This window comes from Caretta caretta, chromosome 18 (assembly GCF_965140235.1).
Source record: "Caretta caretta isolate rCarCar2 chromosome 18, rCarCar1.hap1, whole genome shotgun sequence".
Lineage (NCBI taxonomy): Eukaryota > Metazoa > Chordata > Testudines > Cheloniidae > Caretta > Caretta caretta.
This window is the reverse complement of record NC_134223.1, coordinates 21,036,252-21,046,166: the sequence shown is the minus strand read 5'-3', so window position 1 is coordinate 21,046,166 and position 9,915 is coordinate 21,036,252. Positions and strand designations below refer to the sequence as shown.

General features: G+C 39.7%; 1 protein-coding gene across 4 annotated transcripts in view; it reads right to left on the bottom strand.

Moving 5' to 3' along the window:
- Positions 1–550: 550 nt before the first annotated feature.
- The window catches only part of AJAP1 (adherens junctions associated protein 1), a 114,996-nt gene continuing 105,631 nt past the window's right edge, over positions 551–9,915 (bottom strand). For all 4 annotated transcript variants that reach the window (XM_048824851.2, XM_048824854.2, XM_048824853.2 and 1 more), the window contains one exon: positions 551–9,878. Coding sequence is in view for 1 of the 4 variants with exons in the window: in XM_048824854.2 (XP_048680811.2) it covers positions 9,857–9,878 (22 nt within the window). In the remaining 3 variants the exon portion in view is untranslated. The remainder of the gene's footprint in view (positions 9,879–9,915) is intronic.

Here is a 9,915-nt window from a genome sequence, read left to right as displayed (position 1 = left end):
CCACGGATTCAGGTGCTCTTTTCTGGGCAATCCGGAATCAGATCAGAATCCAAGGATATAACAATGGGCTCTGGGCCTGCCTAACCTCTGTGATTTCAGTGGGTGCATTGCGTGCTCTCTATGCTTCTCCCCTTGGTCTTTGGTAATCCCTGACCGCCCTCCCCCTCCCCCTCCCCCCCCGCCCCCCGGCTAAATGACTGATAATATTTTGAAACATACAGAAGAACATTAAGGGATGCAAAGCGCATTGAGAATAATGGGAGTGTTTCCACTGGCTGTGAATCAGGCCTTTCTTACTGCTAACCTTTTTCTGACTTTGCTTTTCTGAATAAAATATGATTTCCTTAAAAATGGTTTGCTACTTTTCTCCTATATTAACTTTTGATTGTGGGAATAAAACTGCCACCACAAGTACAGTGAGGCAAACAATAGCAGCTACTTCATCGTTCATTTCTGTAGGCTCTCAAATTATTCGCAACGTCTTTGAAGAGAGGTTTTTCCTGTGAATATTTAAAGAATTGTGACCATAGGAACCTAAAGTCAAAACTGCTTGTTTTTCTCATCTTGTTTTTTAATAGCAACATCAGAGTACTAAATATACACCGGGAAATTGTTATAGGGTCGCATATACAGTGCTTTCCAAGTACATAGCTTTGAAATACATAAACAAATTAAAAAACACTCTCGGATAAAATAGTTCACCTGTATGGAATCGCAGCCATTCGACTCCCTCTGAAAACCCATTGTCATTTATTATTAGTAATATGGCCATGATATGCCTAGAAAAGGATAGTACAACATTGAACTGACACAATGATTTAAACCTGTTAAGACTGATAAACTCACATACATGTTTGTAGTGTATGTGTGTGTGTGTGTGTGTGTGTAAGTGGGTGGGTGTGTACCCACATATGGTATATAATTTTTGCAGAAAAATAACAAGAGGTATTCCAGATGTAAAATAATAATAAATAAAAGTAAAAAATAAACCCCTCAGAAGCTAAAATAATCTTGATCAGAACCCTGTGCCCTTAGTGTATGTTTTGTGCAAGATATATTTTTTCCACACATATTAAGTATGTGTCTACAAATGTTGCGAATAAGAAAAAAAGGAGTGAGTGGGAAGCATCATGTGACTTCTGCAGTATAAACCGGACCTCAATTGGGCTTTTAAAATGAGGAGGGATTTCTTACTTGTTTGCAGATCTCTTGCATATTTCATACCTGGTTGACTCAAATTTCCAACTGCATTATATATGAAGGGCATGGGTGAATTATATATATAATGTGTCGAATATTTACTGTTTGACTAATCTTTTAGCTCCATTGCACTCCTTCAGAACAAGTGGGAAAGAAGTAAACTGAAACACATCTTTAAAATAATATTTCAGAGGGGTTGAGCCATTTGGCCAACCGGGAAGATGTGGTTGGAGAAATGGCCACCTTTTAAGGTACAAGGAGATATCTGGATTTTTTAAAGATGCTGCAAATGAAGACAATTATTTTTCACTTTGGCTGGAGGACAATAAAACCACATCAGCATTTACCCAAAATCTCACCACGGCTGAAAGATGCACATCTTTCCAAGTGGTGCTAACACCAGTTGCTACCTTTTGAAAATATTTAGTTTGCAATAAATTAGGGAATTAATTGTTCTCCCACTAGTGATTGGCAATGTTCTGGATAGACAGCCAAAAGACCGGATGCTTGTCTGAATCTGTCTGGCATGGAAATAAGGCTGGAAGTACAAGCATGGGTTGCCTTCTATTTCCAGGTAACACCAGCAGATAAGAGGGCCTTGGGCCTGATCAAAAGTCCTGATCTAAAGACTCCCATTGACTTCAGAGAACTTTAGAACAGGCCCCAAGACCTGAAGTTCTTCCTCAATTTTTGCTCGGTCCTTACTGGGGGAAAATCCCCACTGAAGTCAATGGGAGCTTTTTCTGAGCAAGTAAAAAGGAAGGCTCTGGTCCTTCAGGCTTCTCCTGATGCAGCCAGTCCCAGCTCACATGCATTACAATTGGCAGGAAAAGGCCTGGATATGGATTTGGCACAAAAAATGAACCAAACTATTCTGAACCTTAGAGTAAGTTCATGTGGCAGGTTCAGCTTCAGGGCAAAAGGACTGGCAGCTTCCTGGTGTATGTAACCCTCTGACTCCCACCTATTACTTTTACTGAGAGACAGTCATATGCACTAAGGAGAGAGTAGATTGCGACAAGTTTTGGAATCCTATAGCAACTTAATTGTTGTAGTGTATTTGTTTATTCTTTGTCAAATAAAATGAACTGAATGGAAACTGAAAGAGGTGAACTGAAATGGTCTGGCCTGACAAACACCACAGTTCTTTGTTTGAACTGCATTATCTGCAATGCATTGAGATGAAAAATCAAATGTATATTTTTAAGGATATGACAAACTCAGGGAATATGATATAATGAGCGACACATACTTCTGGCTTACGACCTGTATCTTGTGTTCTACAAATCTCTGAATATCACTGCAATCCATGGGTATCTTGTCGGTAATGTTGCTATGGTCTCTGAGAATTCCAGCAGACAATGCAGTGCTACTGATTGGACATAATAATACTTAGCACGAATATTGTGCTGAACATGTTCAAAACAGAATACAGACACCAGATAATTAATGCTCACAACACCCTTGCCAGGTAGATTTGGGAAGCATTGTTATCCCCATATTACAGGTGAAGGAAAGGAGGCAGAGAGAGTTTAAGTGACTTGTCCCAAACCACTCAGTAAGTCTCTGGAAGAGCTGAGATTAGGACAGATTAGGACAATCCCTAGCACATTCAGCTAGGCAATGCTGCCTCTCAAAACCTCTTGTCCACCTAAAACTTCTATTGTGACATCACATTGGTAGTACTCTATTATGACTTTCTGGGAACATGGGCCCTGCTCCCACCAGGTGCTGAGCTCTCTCAGCTCCCACTGAAATCAACTCTATTCACAGGAGAAAGGAGTTTTCTGAACAGGGTCCAGTAAGTGCTTAGAACCTAGCAGAATCAAGCCCACGGAACGTAAACTGAAAACAATCCCAGAAAGAAACATTCTAAAGTTTGCATATAGATATTATATATCCCACATATGCCGCAACAAAACTCTGTGATGGAGTTCTGCTGAAAAGCAGCCCGTCCTTGCTGTTTTGAGTGTCAGCAGAACCCTCTGATGGAACGCTAGTCTTAATATTATATGTGGTTGCATATCGACATTTATGATCTATTAATCTATTCACAATAAATACATACCCCATATTCCATAGCGTAACATTGTTGCAATATCTCCCTTGAAATATAAGGCATATTTGCTGGAGACTTGCTCTGACATTGGTTGCCCGTGAGTGGAAAAAACTATTGCCCCGAGTAAATGTAAATAAAACTAAACTGTCCGGGGTCTTCATGCTCTATTTTGATGTACAGGATATCACACCACCCTATGGAGTGCAGTTTGGCTGGAAAAGGGATTTTGGTTCTGACTGTAATACAAAATACTTACTTAGGCCTGATCCTACCAACATCCACCCGAGTAAGGTTTCTCACAGGATTAAGTCCCATTAAACTCGGTGGAACTACATGCACGAGGAAAGTAATTCTATGACAAGCATTTGGCTCTTCACTGCTAAAGGATTTTGGGCCAGATGTTCCACTGGTGACAGCTGAAGTCAATGGAACTATGCCATTTACCATCGGCCCCAGATGTGGCCTACGTGTTCACCAGAAAGGGGATGCACTGAAAGATGATGGCATGCTGCTGTTGTAAGATTCCCATGGCGAAATCTGGCTGAAGGCATAATGTAAATCTAAACAGACTCTTATCATCAGATACAGAGTGTGGGGGAATCTGTTCTCTCTGATGTAACAGAAAAAGAATTGGTAAGCATCTATTCCACACAACCATATAATTCTACTTTTTTTTTTTTTTTTTGGCTACCATTAGATACAAGGAATGAATTAAACCTAATTTGTTGTTTTTTATTTGAACATATAAAAGGCCAGGACATTAGAATTCTGCACGGTGAATCGTATTTGCAGTTTTGAATTCTATGTCTCCTGCCGGTGGGTCTGCTGGCTGGTCCCTCTCTTGGTTTGTTTAGCATACAGAGGGATGTCAGTATTCTTTTGATAAAGTGCAAGTGCTGTTGGTCCTTACAAAGAAGGGAAGTTTGTGCATGTCGTTTTGTTTTCTGTTTTGCCCCTGTCTGGTCTCACAGTGACCAAAGCTGTCCCTTTGCAGAGTGTATGGAAGGCTCCTGAAATTGCCATCTGAAATCATACTTGAGTCTCCTGAGGTCCAAGGTATTCTCTCTTGAGGATGCTTATCCCATGGGAGTTTGGGCCCCTCCTGCTTACCTCACATGCGATACAAAGTTCACTCCATTCCCTACTAGAGTATATTCCTGCAGTCTAGTTCAGACTCTAACACCATAGATGCAAAAATATGTAACAATCCTTCAAACATTTTGGAATAAGGGATTTGAAATATATTTTATGATGTCAAACTGCCATTAGGATTACATTGGAATACCCACAAGTACTACACAGTGCAGCCAAAAAATACAAATAAATAGAAGATCAATGGGTAAAGGTACAAAACACAGTCTTCAGAGTTGGAAGAGGGTCAATGCTATATAAGTAAAACAAAGAAGGAAAATGTATATACTCTGTGCTGGCGAGTTTTGATAGTTTTTGAGGGCTGCACTGTTTACACTGGTAAAATACAAAAGCCCCCATACACTGAATCAACAGATTGCACCAAAGTAATCACCCCAAAATCACATTAATCGTGCAAATTTTGATTTAACTGCTTGTTTTAAAAAAAGTGTTGCTTATTAGGTATATCGCTAATTGTGGTTAGTGCCTCTACAGTCCGTTGAGTGCACTAGGGGGTGCTAAGGACGGCGTACCCCTCATTGTGTAGAAGTTGTGATATGCTGACAGACTGGGGTGGGACTCTGAGGAGTGCATGCTGTGGGGGGGTCTCAGTCTCATCTCACTTAAAGGTGCTTTACTGGTGTAACTCCACTGACACCAATGGAGTCACTCCTGATTTACACCAGCGTGAGCTAGAGGAGAATAAGGCCCGTATATATATATAGAAATAATAATGCTGATTAGTAGAATTATCAATCAAAACAGGGTAGTCCTTTATGCTTATTAATTCAGCTTTCTGCACTACTAAAGCAATCTAGTGTATGTTCTCCTCCGTGAATATAGTGAATATAGTGCTTGCATCATAATGTCTGGGATGTCGCACTGGATGAGCATAGCACCTCAGTGAATTTGAATTTAGGAGGTAGAAGTCAAGCTGTTACCTGGCCATGGGTTAATACTCCACTGGTGACTGGAGAAGGGCCTGACAGTACCTGCCCCTGATGGCAGTCATGTTTTAGAGAGGTGGAGGCAGAGCACTGAATACACATACATTATATTTCCAAGGGAAGTTGCTGAAGGCGCTTCAGCCCTTTCATGTGAAATTCTCCCCCTGTATAGAGAACAGGAAACAAGAACTGTGTACCGCTTAAATCCTGCTTAATAGGCTATACATGGGACTTCAGTCGTGGTCGGGGGTGAAGTTCTTTTACAAGTAGCCCTGGGAGATCCTGGAATTACAGATCAGCAAACTTCACCCTGCTACAATAGAAGAGTCTAACTAATCACAAAAGCAGAGTATTTGGGGAAGTATGTGTAATCTAACATGTCTGCCTAGCCTTGGAGTTGTTTGAAATAGCAGATAATGTCACACAGGAGCACAATTTTACTTGTGTTTTCTGAAAGATTTTGCTAAAGTCAACTGTAAAATATTATTAAGGGGAAAATTTCTGATCCCCTAACTCATACTGAACAGTGCCTCACTGTGAGCAGTCTCATTGAAGTCAAGTGGTATTTACTCAACTTAAGAGGATCAGAATCTGGCCCTGAGGCAATAAATGACTATAGTATCAGGAGAAAAGTTTTGTCATGGAACAAAAACTGACTAGGTGCACTATGAAACCTACTGCTAATGTACAGCTGCCGCACACAGTGGATAGAAGTTAGTACTAGTTTACTTTGGGGGTTAATATTCATAGGGAAAATGGATGCCGAGTTGATGAAGTTTGCTGAATAGCTGTTTTATAAAACCTGTGACGGACAGTGATAAACTTAAGCTGGGATATAGACAATTAAATGTTGAGCAGCACAATGGCAGATAAAATTTAACATGGAAAAATATAATAGTGCACACTGACAAAATTCTATTATACGTCTCATCTATATTGCCAGAGTGGCTCTAGAGTGGCTGGGTCTTCTGAGAAAAAGAATTTAGGGCACGAATCAAAGTCCATCAGAGTCACTGGGAGTTTTTCCAATGTCTTCAAAGGGCTTTGAGTCAGGCCCACAGATGTTATGGTGGAGCAGGGCAAGGAAGATTTCCTCCCAGAGCTCAGCAGTAGATTAGAAAAACACAGGTGCTTTAAAAATGGATAGAAAGTAATCTAGAAAGACAAGCGATTGCCTGAGTTATAATGTTTCACAGGTGCAATGTGCACCGTTGCCTAGGTATAACGAGGAGTGTTTTCACTCTCTTCTAAAATAATTAAATGTTGAATGTCACAGAAAAATTGAGTCTAGTACCTAATGTATAAATACAGATGTAGCTCTGGATAATCCCACCATTGAGAGAGCAGTTTAGAAAGGGGATTTAGGGGCTTTGGGTTAAAAAATCTGCTCTCAGTTACCTTGATGTAAACTAACTCCATTGACATTTATTTCATTGGTTACTCCAGGTTTACAACAGAATCACTAGAGCAGAGTTTGGTATTTTAGACATGTCAGGTCATATGAATGATTTGTGCTGTATGCTTCAGCTAAAATGAGTCAGATGCCACTATCTAAAAAAAATAGCTACAAGTCTTGGGAGTTTGATAAGTCATTTGTAAAATGGAAGATGCCCTCTTTCATGCATGGGAGGGAGGCAGACTTTAGAGATAGGAGGAGCCTTTGAAAACTGTTTGCTAAAGTCTATCTTAAAGTCTATCTACCTACTTATTTGTCCAAGTGTGCACACAGCAGGACACCTTTCAATCTGCAGAAGCAGTCCCTGGATAGATATCAGCGGCTATTAGTGGGGTGGAGCTGTTCCCATACCTCGTATTTAAAGATGACAGCCAAACTGAACTTTGAGTTTGATCTCGCTATCCAGCACAGCTCCGCCTGCTACCCTACTGCCTATTATCAGAACCTCCATCCCACTGCAAAGGTTCAAACAGCAAATTTTAGTGCATAGGTCAACAAGTTCAAAACAGTTTATTACCCTTAGCAAAAAAGACTACCTGGAGAATGGACATGTGATATGTTATTAAAAAGTAAGAGACTGGAGCTGCTTAAACAAAAGCATAATTTATCACAAGAAATTTGCCTTCACCTTTTCTGCTGGCGGAATCTCTGTGAGCAGACTGACACATTCATTCAGTTTTATTCATTATACAAAATAATTTGAGGTCTTTTTTACTGGCTGTGTACCGGTAGTTCTTTATCAGCATTTGCTATTTGTGCTACAGACGTAATCTAAGCCTAGGGAAGTCAATAGAAGGACACCACTGACTTCAGTTGGCTTTGGATCAGGTCCAACGTTGGTTAGTTGTTATTGGCCAAAGGAGTCACACAGAATTGTTTTTCTTCTCTGATAGGATGAGATTACAGGCTTTTCTGGCATGAATAATCACACACAGAAATCTGATATTCAGTCTTCAAGAGCACTCACCTCTGACTTAGAAATTCACTTTATGGCAATAAAACACCATCAATAGCAAGTTCACAAAAAGCAAACACTGAAGAGGCATACCCAGAGCCACAGTCATAGTGAATGCATTTAAAAATCAGAATGAATATTTGCACACCTGTTTTTGGAAGTACTCTGCAGCTCCACGAGGGAACAAGGATTGTAAAACGCTACTTCACCCATCATCAATGCAGTGGCTTTGTGTAATATGGTGATTCATAATTTGCCATGATAAGATGATATTGATATGAGCGAAACACAAGTGTCAACAGTGGAACCTTCTCCTACATTTTCCCACAAACTGAGTAATGTTTAAAACTTGTCCCTGGCCAGCCCCTAGATATAACACCATAAACATACAAATAGGGGTCAGGGCACTATAAAACAGAGGAAACTTAAGAGTTGTTTTCAGGGTTTCCTTCTATGCTCCTTCTTGATACATTAATCCAAAAGGTAAAAAAAGTTCTCCACTCCATTTCCCTGGGCAACCACTATAACTATACCTGGTTTAAAGTGACCGTAACCCTTGCTGCTGGTTTCAGCTGTTCATTTCTGTGAACTTTCTTCAGTATTTATTGTCTAATGAATGGATACAGGCGCCGATGCAGTCTTCAGACTCTACTTTCAGATTTTCAGCAGTCCAGTCCAGTGTATCTTAGCCTCAGATGTCTTACCATAAACTAGAAAGTGCAATGGAGAGTTGATCACTTTGGTGTCTTTACAGATGCAATGTCTAGTGACTGGGGTTGAGGAATGGAAGGGGGAAATTTGTCTCTGTTGATTTTACCACACAGAAAATAGCATGAGATAATTGTTGACGATCTTGGCCAGGGTACAATGGTTTACATGGAGCAGAAGCCAGGCCATTTAAATAGTATCAACTGGGGCCATTTGGAATGAAGTCTGGTTTTAAATTTACTCTCCAAACACAGAATGTTCTTCCAGCTCATTGCTGTTTCATAGCAGTGCCATTACTTGAATTCTGGGCTAAGATCTGAGGGCTTTGCTCAAGGGATCTCCTACTGATTCCTTGCCTGTGTGGTTTAAATTTGGGGATTTTTTTTTTAATTTCACAATAACTGGAATGGTCTTTGTCAATTTGGCCCAGAGGCATCCAAAGAGGACTTTAACTGTATTCAAAACACATCTCAATTCTGCTTTTGTTTCAAAACAGCCCCAAATACTATTTATTAACCATTCTCTTTCTTTTCAGAACTATCAGAACCAACTGATCATATAAATGAACATTGCCATACGTTTCTGCTTTAGGTTTAACATAATCCCTTCTGGGTCTTGCCAACACCCTGGCAACTCTACAATGGATAAGAGAACTGTCACTTTAACAGAGTTTCAGAGCCTTCTCAGGGAATCCTCTGTAATCAATGGTTTATTAGGCCTGGCAAACGATTTGTTCACTAGTGGAAATTTATTTCAAATAGAGGGTGTGTGTGTGTGTGTGTGTGTGTGTGTGTGTTTTAAAGGCAAGCTGCCAAAGTAGAAAACATCAGTTTATTTAGTTCACACGAAGAATGTTAAAGAAATCAGATTTGTAACCCATGACACAATTTTTAAAAAATGAATATTTACGACTTTCAAAAATTGCTACAGTACAAAAAGTGTGTGTATGTGTGTGTGTGTGTTTGTATATATATATATATTTATATCTATATGTATATATGTATATTAACCAGAAATACTGACTCTATCAGAAGAGATTCCCCACCCCGGTTTTCTCTAATATTTCTATGTGTAATTCACTTAGCTTCAGCTTCTTGTGAAGTCTTTCAGATCAGTACATGGCACATAATGGTATTATTGGCACAGGTTCAGAATCACAGTCCATATCCCAAACTCCAGATGTTCAGTCCTTTTCCTTTATTTCGTCTTAACTTCCCCTTTCTTCATAGGCTTCTTTGCTTGCATGTTTTTTTCTCTTCTCCCATAAATGCGCGCTTTGAAAATGCAGTTTCCTACAGGTGTGTTCATTTTTATAAAAATATATTTGGCACATAGAGTGCTGCTGTTTGAGTCTCCTACTGGTAAACAGAAATGGTAGGTATTGGTAACCCTTTTTTTTTTTACAGGTTCACCAATGGAATCCTGTTAAGGATGAAAAGAAAAATAAAGATTAAATTAT